The sequence below is a fragment of the Hemitrygon akajei genome, chromosome 8 (assembly GCF_048418815.1).
Source record: "Hemitrygon akajei chromosome 8, sHemAka1.3, whole genome shotgun sequence".
Taxonomy (NCBI): domain Eukaryota; kingdom Metazoa; phylum Chordata; class Chondrichthyes; order Myliobatiformes; family Dasyatidae; genus Hemitrygon; species Hemitrygon akajei.
The window spans coordinates 87699295-87720241 of record NC_133131.1 but is presented as its reverse complement, the minus strand read 5'-3'; the positions used below and the strand labels follow the sequence as shown (position 1 = coordinate 87720241).

Here is a 20947-nt window from a genome sequence, read left to right as displayed (position 1 = left end):
TGCTTTTGAATTTTCCTTAATCTGGCTAGGCACAGATATAAGGAATCCTAGCCCTTTTTACCTCTCTTAATTTCCTCTTCCTTCCTGCTTCCCTTATATAGCTCAAGGGCTTGTCTGATTTCAGCTTCCAAAACCTTTAGATGCATCCTTTCCCTTTTTGACTCCGTTTGCAACTTCTCTTATCATTTAATGTTCCTGAACTTTGACTCGCTGGTCTTTAAACAACTCTGATACGTCATATATATGTTTATACCCAGTAACAGCAGTTGCCAGAATAATCTTCCTAGCTCTGAACTAGAGAAGTTGTAATTAGCTTTTCCCTAATTTACCATATTCCTCCCAAGGTCTAGACTCATCTTTATCCATAACATTCTGACAACTTATGGAATTATGATCATCCTTCCATCAATGCACTCCCATCAAAAATTAAACATTACTATAAGTTCATACTTGAGTGAGACATATTTTGTATTTACTTTAAGTCAGAAATATAAATGTTTATTTTTTGAATGCATTTGCAAAGCAACCCTGTTCTATTTTTCAGCAAAGACATCTCACTTAACAAGCAACGAAACAAATTATAGTAATAATGGAGCTATTCTTTGAAAAATCAATACTTCACTTACTGATTTCTATGGGGTCTCATTATGTTTTTTGGTCAATACGTCCAACCCACTTTTAGAAACAGCAAAGTTAATTGTTAGTCAATCTTCTAGAGTTAAACCAGCAATGTCATTCGAACTGGAGTGAAAGAACAACTTCCAGATCTGAAAATGGGAAACAGAAACAGAAAACGCTGGACCCACTCAGCAGGCCAAGCTGTATTGGTGGGGGGAGAAATGAAGCTGGCACTTCAGGCGAAGGACCCTTCACCATGAGTGGAAATCTGAGAAAGCAAGCATGAAAAGGAAAGGTACTGGAGAACAGAGGGAACATTTGAGATAGGATGCAAACCAACGCTAACAAGGTTACAATTATTTATAGTAAAAGCAGATGGAGTCAGAAAGAACAAAAAAAAAAGTCATGGAGAGAAACCCTTTAACCTGCCCCCAAAACAAAACAAGTATTAATGAAATTGCTAGTTTCAATACTGAGGATCAATAGTCCTTGTAAAATACTTACTCCCAAGGGGAATATTACAGTGAATACAAAAATGTATTTTCTAAATAAGTTAAATGAATTATTCTTCAATGTGCTTGTGGAATGTCTATTGTCATTTCATTCAAATCTATAAAAATCTTTTTGTGATATCTGTTCAGACAACATGACACTACTATAGGTGAACATTGTCAAAGAGTCACAGTGTCATAAAATTAACAGCACAGAAATGGGCCCTTTGGCCCATCACATTCATGCCAAATGTTTTGTCCACGTAAACTAATCCTATTTGTTTGTATGAGGTCCATATCTGTCTGAGCAACCCCTATTCAAGTACCTGTCTAAAAGTCTGTTAAATGCAGTAATTGCACTTGACTTTACTAAGTTCTCTGGCACCACGTTCAGGAAAGCAAACACCTTTGCGTGAAAAAAAATCCCAACAAATCCCATATAAAGTTTCTTCCTCTCGCTTTGTTTTTGATGCATATTTACACAGGGTCTAAATTAATGCTTCAATACCCAGGCTTACATTTTATTTGAAAATTCTGGATAGAAATTTACCTTCAGATTATTTTAATGAAGTTAGCTTTGCAAAAAATGGTTAGATTATTGAACAGATTATTAAACGATTGCTATTGACATTCCATGGGGCAGAACAGTAGCACAGCAGATAACACAATGGCTTTACAGTGCCAGCAATTGCTGATCAAGGTTCGATTCCCATCGCCGTCTATAAGGAGTTTGCACATTCTTTCTGTGACCGTGTGTGAGTTTCCTTCAGGCGCTCCAGTATCTTCCCACATTCTGAAGATGTACGGTTAGGGTTAGTGAGTTGTGGACATGTTATGTTGGCGTCAGAAGCGTAGCAACATATCACAAAATATGATGCAAATGATATGCAGTTCGCTGTATTGCAGTTGATGTACAGCTGACAAATAAAGCTAATCTTCCACAACCTCAACACGTTTAAATTGAACTGAATAAGAGGAGGTACAACATGGTACATGCAACTTAATGTATACTATATTGCTGCCATGGTGATTTATCCACCAGCAATATGACAAATCTTAAATTACAAACATAGAAGATATAATTGGATGATCAGCTCCAAAAATTAACCTGGTTATGCAATGATTAGGTACTATGGCAACAACTTCCTTTCTCTAAGAGTTTGCCAGATTGCTTAACTAAAATAGGCAAAACTTTCAAACTGCATATTCATTGGCCAAAGTGTTACACTACTCAAATTTTGGGACTTCATTGTTAAATTTCAGTGAATGATGGCATGCTTCATAAATGGAAAGGCACCATAGATCAACCTAATTCTGTCTTTGATTTCTAATATGCAGGTTTCCAACACTGATGGCTACAAAAAAGGAATGCAAGTCTGGCTTAGTTAATCAAACCTTCATCATTATTTCTGTCTGATCCAGCTAATGACCACCATGATTAACTGAACTATTAATGAATATAAGAGTATGAAAAGGTAATTCAAACTGAGATTACTGGCTACTATTTCACTGAGAACATTCCCAACTGAGAATATTTTTTCAGGCAAAAAAAAATAGACATCAAAGTAATTTGGGCTCCTGGGACTAGTTTTCTTCATTTAAAGAATGCTATATTTTACTTGCAAGTTAGATTTGGATGGTGTCTGAATAATGTTTGAAGAAATGACCAGAGAAATTACTCATGCTTCTTGCTTACTTTTTGCATGATGCCTTTTTCATAGTAGTAGCGCAGCGAACGGCTCAACTTGTCATAGTTCATAGCAGGTCGGTTCTTCTGGATTCCCCAACGCCGTGCCACCTAGGACAAAAAAGCATACCAGAGCACACGTTTCAATAACTGCAAAGTAATATTCCATGCCAATGACAGTGTCTCATGTTACTCAATATCCATTTCTCATTTAACTGAAGGAGCAAACAGAACCTTTCTGTTACCTTAGCATTAAATGTGAAAAGTAGTTATAAAGAGTGCAAGACAACAGCTATACTTTATTAGGAGTTTGATGAGATTTGGCATGGCAACAAATACATTTGAAAACTTCTACAGTTTTACTGTGGAGAGCATTCTGACAGGTTGCATCACTGTCTGGTATGGAGGTTGCACAAGGTTGTAAATCTAATCAGCTCCGTCTTGGGTATTAGCCTACAAAGTACCCAGGACATCTTCAGGGAGCGGTGTCTCAAAAGGGCGGTGTCCATTATTAAGGACCTCCAGCACCCAGGGCATGCCCTTTTCTCATTTTTACCATCAGGTAGGTGGTACAGAAGCCTGAAGGAACACACTCAGCAATTCAGGAACAGCTTCTTCCCCTCTGCCATCCGATTCTTAAATGGACAATGAATCTTTGGACATTACCTCACTTTTTAAAAAATATACAGTATTTCTGTTTTTGCATGTTTTAAAAAAAATCTATTCAATATACATAATTGATTTACTTGTTTTTTGTTATTACTATAGTTTTTATTTTTTTCATTATAATTTTTTCTCTCTGCTAGATTAAGTATTGCATTGAATTGCTGCTGCTAAATTTAAAAAAATATTCATGTCACATGCCGATGATAATAAACCAGATTCTGATTCTGATTCCAGAGGATACCTGTGTAAGCAATTGGACTGATGAATGTAAACAATGCACCAAAACTAATCATCTGCTACCTGGCCTGATGTAATCATTAAAGACAATGAGGAAAATAATCTAATTGTCCAAATGACCACCCATATATCAAAAGTACACAAATTTCACTTAAATTGTGAGAAATAAAATAAACTATACCTGCAATTATATTTAAGGTTTGAATCAAATTCACACATAATTCTTTAATTTATTTTGTTGAACTAATGAGTTATATTCAACAAAATTTGTTCCTCCATTAGCAGTATAGCTTCACCCAGTTCTAGCTTCTCCATAATCCTCCGTTTCTCCTCATCTGTGAAAATCCTTTTATGAAAATCCAACTCTTTGATTGCACTTTGCATCATGCCTCTGAATACCTCCTTTGGCTCTTTTCTCTGCCTTCACAATGAAGCCATTTGCATCACATTTCAACCAGAAGTGCCATCCAAATTCAAGTTGCTGCTACTATCATCTTTTATAATAAAGTAGAAGAAGCATCACTGACTCTGACTAACTCACCCTTTTCTCCATGGTATTGGATACAGAGGCAAAATATAACATTTTCAATGAAATTAAGATTTGAACAGACAATGATCGAACAGAAATTCCAGCCTTCTTTCCTTAGCGCTGATAAGCTTCAGACATAACACTGAGCACATCTACAAGGAGTGTTGACACAAGAAAGCAGCAAGCATCATCTTGGACCCCATCATCCAGCCCATGCTGTCCTCTCATTGCTGCCATTGGCAGGAGGTACAGGAGCCTTAGGTCCCACACAACTAGGTTCTGCAACAGTTATTGCCCTTTAACCATCAGCTCCTGAACCAGCATAGGTAATTTCACTCACCTCAACACTGAACTGATTTCACAACCTATGTTCTTAATTTCAAGGACTCAGTAACACATGTTCTCAATATTATTTATTACATAGTTATTTATTATTATTATTTTGGTATTTGCACAGTTTTTCCTTCTTGTGCACTTTGGTTGTTTATCTATCTTTGTGTGTAGTTTTTCATTAATTCTATTGCGCTTCTTTGTACCTACTATGAATGTCCATAAGAAAATGGATCTCATGGTAGCGTCTGATGACAAATGCATACAAGTTTACTTTGAACTTGAACTTTGAGCATTGAAGTTATAAGGAGAGATTCAACAGGCAAGGACATTACTCCTTGGAGTACAGGAGACAATGTGGTTGCTTTATAGAGGGGCATAGATGGGGTGAATGCACTCAGTCTTTTTGTTCCAGGGAAGGGAAACCAAAAACTAGGAGACATAGGTTTAAACCTTTTTGGGAAAATTTTAAACGGGATCTGATGGGCAACCTCCTCATGCAGTGAGTGCTATGTATATGGGACAAGCTGCCAGAGAAAGTAGTTGATGCAGATACATAAAAAAAAGCATTTGGACAGAGCATGGATAGGAGGGGATGAGAGGAATATGGGTCAAATGCGGGCAAATGGGACTAGCTTAGGTGGACATCTTGGTTGGCATGGATGAGCTGGGCCCAAAGGCCTGTCTCTGTGCTGTGTTACCTATGATTTATTACCAAGCACAGTGACATCCATCCTCTAATATGCTGTTGAGACATGTATTACTTTAAGCTGGCATCAGAACGCACTGGAGAAGTACATGGAAATTTTCTCTTCAAAATCTAAATGTACTTGAAGGTTAAACGAACAAGCGTTAGCTTCCCCTTCAAGTCAAAAAATCTCCCTAATTGAGTCTTTGATGACTCACAACCAACATTGGTAAGTGAACCACATTATCTGCATCGCAAGCCAAAAACCCACATTAATTATCCATACTATGAGTTTCATCAAAGGAAGAGATCCTTCAGAAGGCAAAGAAAATTGTGCTGAAAGCTTCAAGAATATTCTAAACTCACCTTCAGCACAATACAACATCTTTATCAACTGCTGAGAATCCAAAATCGATGATGGAAAAGAGCATCTGGGAAGTCAGTGGCCATCTTGAGTGTCCAAGAGGGAAGCACACAGAGGCCAAGCACACATGACAAAATATCTACTCAGCTCACACACCTTAAGCTTCACCTGCCCCTGCAGCAAAGCCTGCAGATTCCACAAAGGTCTATTCAGCCACCTACAGAACTGGAGTGCAAGTAAGTCATCCTTGACTCTGAGTTTACAACCCATTTTTCTGATGGTTAAGTCACTTAAGCTGCAATATAGAAGAAAAACTAACCAAAAATCCACAACACAGAAACGGACCACCTGGTCCAATAGGTCCCATCATCCTTCTTTTAACTAAATTAGTATATTCTATTTCTCTTTTCTCTCATGTACATGTCTAGCTTCCTCTGAACTACATCTGCACCATTTGTTGCAACTACTCCTTGCATTAGCCAGTTTTGCATTCGAACTATGTCAGGGTTTGAAAGTTTCTCTTAAACTACTTATTCAATTAATTGGAGACTGCCTTACATTTATAACACCTATTGATGCCCTGCTTCTACATCCAGGAAGCATAATTTCTACGTTTAACTTAGATGCAAGTTGAAAGGAAAACTCACAAGTAATAAAATTGAGTGTAGGCTATATTCAGACCACAAACTAGATCATAACGTTTCTATCGATGCAATGCTCCTCAGACAGGATGAAGAGGTCAATACTCCCCAATGCCATTAGGCTTTGCAATTCTACTGCCAGGACTTAAGCACTTTTTAAAAGCTATTATTAATGCTTTTTGAGATAGTGATTTAGATGCATATCATATTTTTTACTGAGTTAGTATTGTATGTAATTAGTTTTGCTACAACAAGTGTATGGGACATTGGAAAAAAGTTGAATTTCCCCATGGGGATGAATAAAGTATCTATCTATCTATCTAATACCCTGTTAATATCACATCTTAGTGAAATAACTAACACTGTATTTGTATGATGCTTTACTTGTATTTAAATTCTAAAAGTATGTGGAACTAACATGGCAATTTAAGCACTGTAGCTTTAAGATTAACTAAGAAGAGCTATGATAAATTAATATATTCATTATCTGTATATCATGCATTGTACAGTATGTCGCATACATACTTCAAATCAATTGACAGAAATGTAAATTTAAGGTGCCTCTCAGCCATTCTTTTGGTAAACAGGAAGAAAACTAGTTCATGAATATACATGATTTAAAAGTATCTACCTGCCAGATACTGGAATGCAGTAATATCATACAGTTGATGTTCCTAGGCAAAATAGTGTTCCTCTTCACATTTTATGAATTGATAGCTGTTAAGTAGAACTGCCACCTTTGATCTTGGCTGAAGTCATTAAGAATTCTTTGACAGTTCCCAACTGCCAGTGCAGATATTCTCCAAAACTGGCCAGGGAAGGAAGGGACAACCTTCCCAAGGGCTAGTCTGGGCATGTTCCCTGCGTGCTTATTTGCAAAAGAAAATTCTCATATTGCAGTAACATACCAACAACAATTCAGTTCAAAACAAGCTAAACCCACTCTGAAGGCATTTTGAATAACATCTTTGACTGGGATTAAAAACCAGGGAGAACCAGACTGCTTAGAACAACAAGGCGCGGAAAAGGGCATCCATATAAAATAATCTGTCTGACTACACACTTAAACTTAAGACACTCATATAGAAAGTGTTTCTTTTATTTCCTTTTAGTTTCTTCTGACTTCTATGGAATTATTCCAAAGATGTGAACATAGCATGTGAGTGAATGTTTCATTTATGAGAACAAAAGCACTACTTATCCCAAATGATGCAAGCAAATGAATGGAACGTTTTCACAAATCAAACATTGTTTTTTTAAAAAAAGGCCACTTGCTGCTCCATTTTAGCTGTAAAACTTTTAGGAATGCATTGTTTAGACAAGAATGAAATTACTTTATTGAAAAATCCACTGTTGCACTGACTTTTAGTCAAGCTACTCTTCTTTCACAAAAAAAAAAGCAGTAACCAGCCTTAAAGATTTATTGCTCAAATTGGAGCCTTCAAATGCTGTACCATTCTCTATCTGCTTCAATGGTTTCTCTTTTTATGTGGTTCCCTACGTTCACAATTATAACACTTCTGATGGTTGTACTGTGAAAGCCTTAGCAGGGTGGATGTGCTCGATAACATGTGAAACTTTTTGCATAAGCCTGATTATAATATAGAGAGGCATTTTGCAAATTCCAAATCAGATTCAATGCAAATTTTCACAGATGTCTTGTTTGAAGTGGGAAGGTGAAGCCATGATTCTGATTGAACTGAACAAAATTCAGAATTGGCCTGAATATTTACCTGAAATAATCTCTGACACAGTGCTGTTATGTTACAACAAGAGATTTTCGGATCCGGGTCAGATAAGTGTAAGGACACAACTCTAATTATCCACTTAGAACTACAAAACTTTATTTATTAGGACAGAATAGCAAATATTAAAACACTTATCTAGGTGTGTGCAAGCCCCTCTCACCTCCACTCTGCCTGATAGACAATAGACAATAGGTGCAGAAGTAGACCATTCAGCCCTTCGAGCCTCGATCATGGCTGATCATCTACTATCAATACCCGGTTCCTGCCTTGTCCCCATATCCCTTGATTCCCCTATCCATAAGATACCTATCTAGCTCCTTCTTGAAAGCATCCAGAGAATTGGCCTCCATTACCTTCCGAGGCAGTGCATTCCAGACCCCCACAACTCTCTGGGAGAAGAAGTTTTTCCTTAACTCTGTCCTAAATGACCTACCCCTTATTCTCAAACCATGCCCTCTGGTACTGGACTCTCCCAGCATCTGGAACATATTTCCTGCCTCTATCTTGTCCAATCCCTTAATAATCTTACATGTTTCAATCAGATCCCCTCTCAATCTCCTTAATTCAAGCGTGTACAAGCCCAGTCTCTCTAACCTCTCTGCGTAAGACAGTCCAGAAATCCCAGGAATTAACCTCGTGAATCTACGCTGCACTTCCTCTACAGCCAGGATGTCCTTCCTTAACCCCGGAGACCAAAACTGAACACAATACTCCAGGTGTGGTCTCACCAGGGCTCTGTACAGATGCAAATGGGGATCTGCAACATTGTTAATGAACAGCCTGTCGGTGAGACCCTGATAAACCACCCCCAAGACCCCCAACTGCTCTACATTGATACCTTTGATACCTTTCCCTCTGATATCAAATGCTGCACTAAGTGGACCAGATCATAGCACCAGCTCAAACCACCAAAACAGAAGCAATTCCTTGTCAACACTTTTCACGAATCCCACTCTCTGTTCACCTAACTTTCATGTTCCCATGGTTATATTCCCATACTAGTAATCAAAGCTCCTGCAGCCATTTCTGTTACATTTCTGCCATGTGCAGTAGTTCGCTGATGACACGGCCATAGTGGGGTGTGTCAGGAATGGACAGGAGGAAGAGTATAGGAAACTGATACAGGACTTAGTGATATGGTGCAACTCAAACTACCTGCGTCTCAATATCACCAAGACCAAGGAGATGGTGGTGGACTTTAGGAGATCTAGGCCTCATATGGAGCCAGTGATCATTAATGGAGAATGTGTGGAGCAGGTTAAGACCTACAAGTATCTGAGAGTACAGTTAGACGAGAAGCTAGACTGGACTGCCAACACAGATGCCTTGTGCAGGAAGGCACAGAGTTGACTGTACTTCCTTAGAAGGTTGGCGTCATTCAATGTTTGTAGTGAGATGCTGAAGATGTTCTATAGGTCAGTTGTGGAGAGCGCCCTCTTCTTTGTGGTGGCGTGTTGGGGAAGCAGCATTAAGAAGAGGGACGCCTCACGTCTTAATAAGCTGGTAAGGAAGGCGGGCTCTGTCGTGGGCAAAGTACTGGAGAGTATAACATTGGTAGCAGAGCGAAGGGGGCTGAGTAGGCTACGGTCAATTATGGAAAACCCTGAACATCCTCTACATAGCACCATCCAGAGACAGAGAAGCAGTTTCAGCGACAGGTTGCTATCGATGCAATGCTCCTCAGACAGGATGAAGAGATCAATACTCCCCAATGCCATTCGGCTTTACAATTCAACCGCCGGGAGTAAGATATGTTAAAGTGCCGGGGTTAGGACTCAATGTATTTAAGTAAACTACTTAAGAACTTTTTAAAAGCTATTATTAATGCTTTTTGAGAGGGTGATTTTAGATGCATATCATATTTTTACTGAGTTAAGTATTGTATGTAATTAGTTTTGCTACAATAAGTGTATGGGACATTGGAAAAAATGTTGAATTTCCCCATGGGGATGAATAAAGTATCTATCTATCTATCTATCTATCTATCTAAATCCACAGTGGTGAGACATTTGACAAGCACAAAGATTAACCCTTTACAAGTGTTAAACAATAAAATATCGATTAGAACCCTGAAGCCTTCTCCTCATCATATCCTTGCACCATCTGTGCTTGCTGGTCTTGTTAAAAATCAGAATAATAACACTAGATGAGACTAACTTTTCAAATCCATGATTTGCATGGAGAACTGTATCTGCAGGTAGAATGCACTGAAAATTTCAGGAGTTAATTTTCAGATTAATTTTAAATGGATAGTTAGAATAGCAAACACAATGTACAGCAAAATTCATAGGTGTGGAAATTTTCACAAGATTTTTGCAGGACAACAGCAGAATTTGGGTGATATGAAATAATGCAAAAAGTTTACAGAATTTTAAATACTCAATTACATTCATAAATGGTTTATGCTGGATGTTTTTGCAATGTTGCATACTGTTTTCTTTACTCATTCAGAGGATGTGGACTTTGCTGGCAAGTTTAACATTTACTGTCTATCCATAATGGTTCCTGGAGCGAGGAAGCAGCTAAGACAGGGTCTGGAATCATAAAAAGGTCAGACCCAGTATGAACAGCATATTTCCCTCTTTGAAGAATATTAATGAACCAGGTAGTTTCACAGTCATTATTATAGAGTAAAGCTCATTATTCCAGATATATTGATTTGTTCAAATTTAAATTCTCCAGCTGATTTGAATGATTCAGTCCTGGATCAATGATCTCTGATAGTAGTTTAGCAACTCAACCACTATGTTACTAGCTTTTGACAAAATTCCATCCTCCATAAGTAGTTGGGACCACAAAACCTCTCTGTGCCCTGTACAGTCTGCCACATCACTTAGTGTCAAGCAAACGAGCTAAATCATGATAGTTGACATCCATAATGAATGAATTATTTGATGAACTATCAAAATTTTGAGTTAATAATAAAGTTGCACAATTAGAGATCCAATACAGTTTCAATCCAAATATATTAATTACAAAAGAAAATGATCTAAAAGGCTTTAAATATGAATCACCTGTGGTTCACAAAAATCAACAAAAGACTATTAATTAACTTAGTTTTTAGGTTTTTCCATTCTGGTGCTTGCACTATAAGCTTTGGCCTTTTACTATAATTTCTCAATTAAAAATTTATAATTGGGATAAATCTGACAATGTTAATCTGCCCATTCTTAAACCAATCAGAACAGTTCTATTCTCATTCAGTTGCATCTCTAAAGCAACACAGAAAATGTCTTTGCCATCCTAACCAATCTGAGTGAATCCTGCCTGTTCTTTGGTTCACTCTTGGAAGACATTGCACTAGACATGTCCATGTCAACATACTCTGAAATCTCTTTTAAAAGCCGCCAATTCAACCCAATGAAGGCAATGATAATGATTAGTAAAAAAAAATGGAAAGAGGGACAGTGATTTAAATAGCTTTTACCCTTTGCCATCTACCATTAATCAACTTATATATTCCATGACAAAGGAGGACAGCATTTGGCAAATCCAATCCATACTATTCCCGTTACCTCATTCTATCTTGGTAACCAATTCACTCTTACAAACTGAAAACTAAAACTCCCCTTTGCTCAATCCTATTGCTTTTTACACAAGCTTCAGTGAGTTTCTGTTAACTGCTAAATTCACTCAACATATTAATGTAAAACAGGTTGAATTTTAAAAATGTCCAAAAGGAAGGCAAAGCTACGTGCTTGAAGAAAATATTATCACATGCTTCATCAATGCATTTCTCTCTACTATAACTCCGGGAGTGGAAATATTTGGTGAAGACGCAACGATTCCACAACATTTACAAGACCTCAAGTAAATCCAAGTTCTGACTCAGCAACAGGCAGATAGAATTCAACACTTAACAAATGAAAGCCAATGACTGCTTCAACAGAGAGAAAAATACTACTTTCTTATAAGTTTTAACAGTAGAGTCATTAGCACATCTTGTCATCAATAACTTATTCTGTTTAGGAAGTCACTATTCTTCAGCAGATTAAGTGGATCAGGCATATCATATTGATGAGCAAATTACAAACTACTCTGTTATGACAGACTCAGCCAATGATGCCACGATCCTTTGCCTTTTCACTCTCCATTCACATGCACGACTTCAGGAAGCTCAGTAATCTGGAGTTTGATGTAGCCTATCACATCAGGATGTTGCAGCCTATTATTAAGGGTTATTTTTACAATGCACAATAATAATTATTTATTATTCGGTATTGTCTATCAGTATAAAATAAAATGGCAGAAAATTCATGGTTACATCATCAACTAATTCACACCACCTTGACTCAGATGGGCACTGCTAATCTGGCATTGCAGCTGTGTTGCTGACATTCCTTACCCAGTTATACTGTGTAGCTGGTGCCCCATCACCACCGGCAGTGCCTAAACCACCCAGTCAGGCCAACATGGGAGGTTCAATAAATGTGGCCGTGGCAGAATCAACCACACTCTGAAAACAAATTTTAAAAAATTCTTCTGGAGCATAAAGTAAATCTGCCACAGGAGTGTTTGGGACCTGACCATAAAACAAATGTTCATCGTGTTGATTTACCAAATAAAAGAGGATTCGACAGCCAACTAAAAATATACAGTCGGTTGCAAGTTTTTCAGGAAATAATACTTGCTATTCTGTGGTTGAAAGTAGTGTGTGACTCAAAAAATAAATGTGCCTGTACTTATGTGCTGATTTTCACAAACTTAGGATATCCTACAGTGCCAGATTTATTTAAACTGCTACTGAGGTTGCTAGATAGGTGGATAGGGGTGGTAAAGACCATAAGACCATAAGACATAGGAGCAGAATCAGGCCATTTGTCCCATCGAGTCTTCTCCGCCATCCTTTTATTCCTTCCGCAGCTCACTCACCAGTCTTCTCCTCATAACCGTTGATGCCATGTCCAATCAAGAACCTATCAAGCTCTGCCTTAAATACAATGAATGACCAGCCCTCCACAGCTGCTTGTGGTAACACCCTCAGGCTAAAGAAATTTCTCTGTATCTCTGCTTTAAACGGAGGCTGTGCCCTCTTATCCTAGACTTCCCCCACCATGGGAAACATCCTTCCCACATTTACTCTGTCTAAGCCTTTCAACATTCAAAAATTTTCAGTGAGATCCCCCTTCATTTTTCTAAATTCTAGAAAGTATGAACCCAGAGCTATCAAACGTTTCTCATATGATAACCCTTCCATTCCCTGAATCATCCTTGTGAACCTCCTCTGAACCCTCTCCGATGCCAGCACATCTTTGCTTTGATGAGTAGCCCAAAACTGTTCACAATACTCAAGATGAGGCCTTACCAGTGCCTTATAAAGCCTCAGCATCACATCCCTGCTCTGTATTCTAGACCTCTTGAAATGAATGCTAAAATTGCATTTGTTTTCCTCTCCACCGACTCTACCTGCAAATTAACCTTTAGGCTGTTCTGCACAAGGACTCCAAAGTCCTTTTGCATTTCAGATTTTTGGATTCTCTCCCCATTTAGAAAATAGTCTGCATATTTATTTCTACTACCAAAGTGCATGACCATGCATTTTCCAACATTGTATTTCATTTGCCACTTGCTTGCCCATTCTCGAATCTAACTCCTACCTACATCCTACCTGTTCCCTCAACACTACCTGCCCCTCCACCAATCTTCGTATCATCTGCAAACTTGGCAAAAATTCATCTATTCCATCATCTAAATTATTGATATACAGCATAAAAAGAAACGGTCCCAACACCAATCCCTGTGGAACACCACTAGTCACTGGCAGAAAACCAGAAAAAAGATCCTTTTATTCCCATTCACTGCCTCCTACCAAACAGCCAATGGTCTAATCACATCAGTAAGTTTCTGGTAATACCATGGGCTCTTAAGTTGGTAAGCAGCCTCGTATGTGGCACATTGTCAGTCATTCTGAAAGTCCAAATATACAACATCCACCTTATCTTTCCTATATGTAATCTTGTGGCAACCCAATCACTAGCACACTCGAACCGGCTGACAATTAGCCAGAGCCAGAGACAAAGGTAGATAGCCTCAAGGAGTTTCAGTTACGTGCCTCTCGAAGTATCGAGTGGGGGAGACAGGCTTTAAAGCAAGACTGTGTTTTTGAAATAAACTTATTCTGTGGTTGCAGTTTATCGACTCCGTGTCGTAATTTCAGCGCTGCGCGTAGCACCCCGCTACATTGGTGACCCCGACGGTCCAAACGTTTTTTTTGGACCGGAGATGGCAGACGCTGCGTTTGTTAACGCGGTTTCCTTGAAGCTGCCAAGCTTCTGGACGCTACAACCTCACCTATGGTTTCAGCAAGCAGAAGCCCAATTCCATGTTCGGCAAATAACCTCAGAGGACACCCGTTACTACTACGTGGTGAGCTCCCTCGACCAGGACACAGCGGCCCAGGTAGCGGAGTTCGTACTGTCTCCCCCGGCAGACAGCAAGTACACGGCATTCAAAGCCCTGCTCATAGGGACTTTCGGGCTCTCCCGCCGCGAGCGAGCTGCCCGTTTACTGCACCTGGATGGCTTGGGAGACAGGCCTCCATCAGCTTTAATGAATGAGATGTTGTCTCTGGCCGACGGTCACACACCCTGCCTCATGTTTGAGCAGGCTTTCCTGGAGCAGCTGCCCGAGGACATACGCCTGCTGCTGTCCGACGCGGATTTCAGCGACCCCCGGAAGGTGGCGGCCCGGGCGGACTTGCTGTGGAACGCCAAGAAGGTGAGTGGGGCATCCATCGCACAGATCAACAGGCCACGCTCCCAGCAGCAAACCAGTCCAGGCCCGGCTGCAGAGCCCGCTAAACCCAGAGGCCGGGGTGTGGAGCCCAACGAGCACTGGTGTTTCTACCACCAGCGGTGGGGCACAGAAGCCCGCCGTTGCCACCCGCCCTGCCAGTTCCCGGACGCCCTGCCAGTTCCCGGGAAACGCCAGGGCCAGCCGTCGGGATAGCCTCCTGTATGTCTGGGACAAACAGTCGGGACGCCGGTTTTTGGTCGACACCGGTGCCGAGATCAGCGTCTGACCTCCGACGAGTTACGACACCCGCAGCAGGGCGCCGGGTCCCCCCCTACGAGCCGCGAATGGCAGCACTATAACGACTTATGGCACTCGTCCGGTGCAGTTACGGTTCGACTCCAGCCAGTTCACGTGGGACTTCACACTGGCCGCCGTAGCCCAACTGCTTCTGGGTGCGGATTTCTTGCGGGCTCACAGCCTACTGGTCGACCTGCCCAGGAAGAGACTGGTTCACGCCGAGACCTTTCAGACATTCCCCCTGGGTGCAGCCCAGTTGCCAGCCCCTCACCTCGGCTCCATCACGCTGTCTGACAACGACTTCACCAGGGTCCTGGCGGATTTCCCATCGGTTCTGGCACCGCAGTTCACGGCAGCCATGCCCCGACACGGTGTACAGCACCAGATCCTGACCCAGGGACCACCCCTCCATGCCCGCGCTCGGCGGCTTCCCCCGGACAAGCTCCGACTGGCGAAGGAGGAGTTCAAGCGGATGGAGGAATTGGGGATCATTCGGCGGTCCGACAGCCCATGGGCCTCTCCCCTGCACATGGTGCCCAAGGCGACAGGGGGCTGGAGACCGTGCAGCGACTACCGCAGGCTGAACGAGGCTACAACACCGGACCGCTACCCTGTGCCGCACATTCAGGACTTTGCAGCAAACCTGCACGGCGCGCGGATCTTCTCCAAGGTAGACCTCATCCGCGGATACCATCAAATCCCGATGCATCCGGACGATGTCCCCAAAACGGCTCTCATCACCCCGTTCAGCCTTTTTGAGTTCCTCCACATGCCGTTCGGCCTGAAGAATGCCGCACAGACGTTCCAGCGGTTGATGGACGCGGTGGGACGCGACCTGGACTTCGCATTCATCTACTTGGACGACATCCTCATAGCCAGCAGCAGTCGTCAGGAGCATCTGTCCCACCTCCAACAACTCTTTGCCCGGCTGAGTGACTACGGTCTAACGATCAACCTGGCCAAATGCCAGTTCGGGCTCAACACCATTGACTTCCTGGGCCACAGGATTACCACAGACGGGGCAACCCCTCTGCCCGTTAAGGTAGATGCGGTCCACCATTTCCCCCGACCCACCACGGTCAAAGGCCTCCAGGAATTCGTAGGTATGGTCAATTTCTACCACCGCTTCCTCCCTTCAGCTGCCCGGATCATGCGCCCCCTGTTCGCCTTGCTGTCCGGTCCGGGCAAGGATATTACCTGGGATGAGGTGTCCGCCGCCGCTTTCATTCAAACGAAGGAGGCCTTGGCGAATGCCACAATGCTAGTGCACCCCAGAATGGACGTCCCTACCGCCCTCACGGTGGACGCATCTAACACGGCAGTCGGTGGGGTACTGGAGCAGCTAATCGCGGGCCGCTGGCAACCCCTGGCGTTTTTCAGCAAACACCTGCGGCCACCCGAGCTCAAATACAGTGCTTTCGACCGGGAACTGTTGGCGCTATACCTGGCAATCCGGCATTTCAGGTACTTCTTAGAAGGTAGGCCCTTCACCGCGTTCACGGACCACAAACCGCTTACCTTTACATTCACAAAGGTGTCCAATCCCTGGTCGTCCCGCCAGCAGCGCCATCTGTCCTACATCTCTGAATACACGATGGACGTCCGGCACGTCTCGGGTAAGGACAATGTCGTGGCGGATGCGCTCTCTCGCCCTAACATTCACGCCCTTTCCCAAGGGGTAGACTTTGAGGCACTGGCTGAGGCACAGCTGGCAGATGAGGAGATCCCGTGTTACAGAACCGCAGTCTCCGGTTTGCAGCTCCAGGACCTCCCCGTAGGCCCAGGTGAGAGGACCCTACTCTGTGACGTCGCCACCGGCCAGCCCCGTCCCGTCGTCCCGGCACCTTGGCGACGACGCGTTTTCGACTCCATTCATAACTTGGCCCACCCCTCCATCCGCACTACCGTCCGGATGGTCTCCAGCAGGTTCGTTTGGCACGGACTCCGCAAGCAGGTCTGTGAATGGGCCAGAACGTGCATGCACTGCCAGACGGCCAAGGTGCAGCGACACACCAAGGCCCCGCCGCAGCAGTTCCACCCCACCCACCGGCGTTTCGACCACATTCATGTGGATATCGTGGGCCCCCTGCCAGTGTCGCGTGGGGCGCGGCACCTCCTCACTATCGTGGACAGGTTCACAAGATGGCCAGAGGCGGTCCCACTCACCGACACCACCTCCGAATCTTGCGCCCGGGCGCTGATCGCCACCTGGGTTTCCCGCTTTGGTGTCCCGGCCCACATTACCTCCGACAGAGGCGCCCAGTTCACCTCCAGCCTGTGGTCAGCGATGGCCAACCTGTTGGGGACTCAGCTGCACCACACCACTGCCTACCACCCACAGTCGAACGGACTGGTGGAGCGTTTCCACCGCCACCTGAAGTCGGCTCTCATGGCCCGCCTGCGAGGAGCTAACTGGGTGGACGAGCTTCCCTGGGTTCTACTCGGCGTCCGCACGGCGCCCAAAGACGATCTGCACGCTTCGTCGGCCGAGTTGGTGTACGGCGCGCCCCTGGTCGTTCCCGGGGAGTTCATACCAGCCCCAAGGGGGCGAGAGGAAGAACCCGCAGCGGTCCTGGGCAGACTACGCGAGAGACTCGGTGCCCTGGCCCCCATACCCACTTCGCAGCATGGGCAGCACCCGACCTGCGTACCCAAAGATCTGCGGAACTGTAAGTTTGTGTTTGTACGCCGGGGCGGGCATCGGCCACCGCTGCAACGGCCCTACGAGGGGCTGTTTACGGTGATCAGAAACGACGGGTCCACGTTCGTGCTGGACGTTGGGGGGAGAGAGGAGGTTTTCACGGTGGACCGACTCAAACCGGCCCATGTGGACTTGGCGCAACCGGTCGAGTTTCCGGCACCGCAGCGCAGAGGCCGACCTCCCAAACAGGGCCCGGCCCAGACTGTGGACATTGGGGGGTCTACCGCCGGTTCTGGGGGGGGGGGGGGGTTATGTAGCGACCCAATCACTAGCACACTCGAACCGGCTGACAATTAGCCAGAGCCAGAGACAAAGGTAGATAGCCTCAAGGAGTTTCAGTTACGTGCCTCTCGAAGTATCGAGTGGGGGAGACAGGCTTTAAAGCAAGACTGTGTTTTTGAAATAAACTTATTCTGTGGTTGCAATTTATCGACTCCGTGTCGTAATTTCAGCGCTGCGCGTAGCACCCCGCTACAATCTCTTCAAAGAATTTCAATAGGTTCATCTGGCAAGATTTTCCTTTAAGGAAACCATGCTGACTTTGTCTTGCCTTATCCTGTGTCACCAAGTACTCCATAATTTCATTCTTAACAACTGACTCCAAAATCTTCCCAACCACTGAGGTCAGGCTAACTGGTCTATAATTTCCTTTCTGCTGCCTTCCTCGTTTCTTAAAGAATGGAGTGACATTTGCAATTTTCCAGTCCTCTGGCATCATGCCAGCATCCAATAATTTTTGAAAGATCATTACTAATACCTCTACAATCTCTACCATCAGCTATTTAAGAATCTTAGGGTGCAGTTCATCTGGTCCGGATGACATGTACCTTTGGGTCTTTCAGCTTTTTGTGCACCTTCTCCCTTATAATAGTAACTGCACTCACTTCTCTTCCCTCACACCCTTAAACACCTGGCACACTGCTAGTATATTCCACAGTGAAGACTGATGCAAAATACTCATTTAATTCTTCTGCCATCTTCTTGTCTGCTGTTATTATTTCTCTGGCCTCATTTTCTAGCGGCCCTATATCCACTCTCATTTCTCCTTTATTTTTTACATATTTGAAGAAGCTTTTATTATCAACTTTGATATTGTTTGCTAGCTTGCTTTCAGATTTCATCTTTTCCCTCCTAATTATTCTTTTAATTGCTCTCTGTAGGGTTTTAAAAGCTTCCCAATTCTCTGACTTCCCACTAATTTTTGCTTTGTTGTATGCCCTCTTTTTTGCTTTTATCTTAGCTTTGACTTCGTTTGTCAAGACATGGCTGTAATATTTTGCCATTTGAGTATTTCTTTGTTTTTGCAATACATCTATCCTGCACCTTCCTTATTTTTCCTAGAAACTCATGGCTAAAGAAGCCATTCAAGATGCCTGCGTTTATTGGCTGGGACTTTGAGTAAAAAAGTTTATGTTGCAGAGATATAAAAGCTGGGTTCTGCACCTGGAGAATTGTGTGCAGCTTTGATCACCAGGCGGTAGGAAAGATATGGAGCCTTTGAAGAGGCTGCAGAAGAGGAAAACCAGGATGTTGCCTGGACGGAGTATAACAGAGTTTGGACAAACTTCGATTGTTTTCTGTGTAGTATCTGATGCTGAGGGGCGACTTGATACAAATATTTAAAATTATGAATGGAATAGGTAGCGTAGTAAGCTGGTGTCATTTTCCAGGATGGAAATGTCAAATATTAAAGGGTACAGCTTCAAAGTGAGAGTTTTAGGAGGTGGGAGAAGTTTAAAGGAAATTTGTGAGGCAGTGTTTTTGCATAGTTTGGTAACTACCTGGTTCATGCTGCCAGGGGAGGTGGTGGAAGCAGTTATGTGAGACATGTCGAACCAACATTTGGACACATGAACAGGCAGAGAATAGAAGAACAGTCAACATGTACAGGGAATTGGGATTATATCAATTTGGCATCATGGTTGTGCACCAAAGGCTCTGTTCCTGCATTGTACAGTTCTATATATTTACTTTTCTATGTTAGGTAAAGCACCTTTTCAATATACTGTATATGAAAAAATAGCATATAGCATTCTGTCCCCAACATCTCAAAGCATGCAAGTCAAAGTGCCCTGTCCTCCTGCTCCTTCCATATTCCAGGCTTCACTGGATGCTTCCCAACATTGCAGCCAGTCTGCACTGGAGAACAGAGAAAGGGTAAGCTATCATTTGCCACAAGCACCCTCAACATGTCATTTTCATTCAGCTAAGGCTTAAAGTCTCAGGCCTTTAGAGTTATACTGAAAAATGTATGTTCAAATGCAGAGTGAAACCAATTCCTAGATAAGTAGTCAGCCTTCTGGACAGTTGTATTGCTTGAACCAGAAAGGACCTTTTTTGAAGGGAGCCTCAAGCTGAATATTCAATTTTTACTTCATTCTCACCTCACCACCCCATCCCAGACCCTACTGCTGATGTCATTAGCAGGCATCCTGCTCCTTGTCACTCTTGTTGCAGATGGTATGTAAACTCACCTCCTCTGGCTCAATGAGTTTGAACTCCATGCCACGGCCTGTCCAGGCAATAAAGTGCGAGTTTGCTGGATCATCCAGCAGAGCCACTAGGAACTGCCAGAGCTGGAGGGAGCCTCTGCGCTGGTAAGTAGGTCCTTCCCGGTATATGCCTGGCTCCTGCTTGATGTCACCTGTAGAAGCAATAGCCACCATTGATACAACAATAACATGAAGCAGACAAAATTTATTTTGGTCAGAATTCAGGAAAGGCCAGCACATTGTCATTGCTCATAAACCCTTTTATTACCATGACATTTTCAACATTCTCTTGAGCAGGTTTCCGCATTACCTATATACCTGAATTCATCCACCTTCATCCTAACTTACTCCTTTATCCATGGATTTTGTACTTGCTGACTGACATTCACTCTGAGTTCTCAGCACAGGTTTCAAATCAGACCACGGTGTTTCACACTTACTTCTTGCTTATTTCATCCTCACATGTTACAACCTGTCAAGATTTCCCAACTCTTCTAATGTTTCCTTCTTAAGTACAAAATCATAAGAATAGGCCATTCAGACCGTCAAGTCAATGGAAGCTCTTAATAGTACAAATGATTCAAACCCATTCCGCAAAGAATTCTCCTTCAAATATGTAACCAAATCCCCTTAATTGGCCCTGATTGATTCTCTTTCCATTAAAGCTAAAATCAATGTTTTCAGATCATAAATACACAACATCAAAAAAAAAACTACAGATTC

General features: G+C 42.9%; 1 protein-coding gene across 3 annotated transcripts in view; it reads right to left on the bottom strand.

Moving 5' to 3' along the window:
- The window catches only part of etv1 (ETS variant transcription factor 1), a 145689-nt gene that overhangs the window by 6654 nt on the left and 118088 nt on the right, over positions 1-20947 (bottom strand). For all 3 annotated transcript variants that reach the window (XM_073054139.1, XM_073054140.1, XM_073054138.1), the window contains 2 exons: positions 20207-20376; positions 2806-2907 (listed from right to left, as the gene is read on the bottom strand). In XM_073054139.1, the coding sequence (XP_072910240.1) occupies positions 2806-2907; positions 20207-20376 (272 nt within the window). The remainder of the gene's footprint in view (positions 1-2805; positions 2908-20206; positions 20377-20947) is intronic.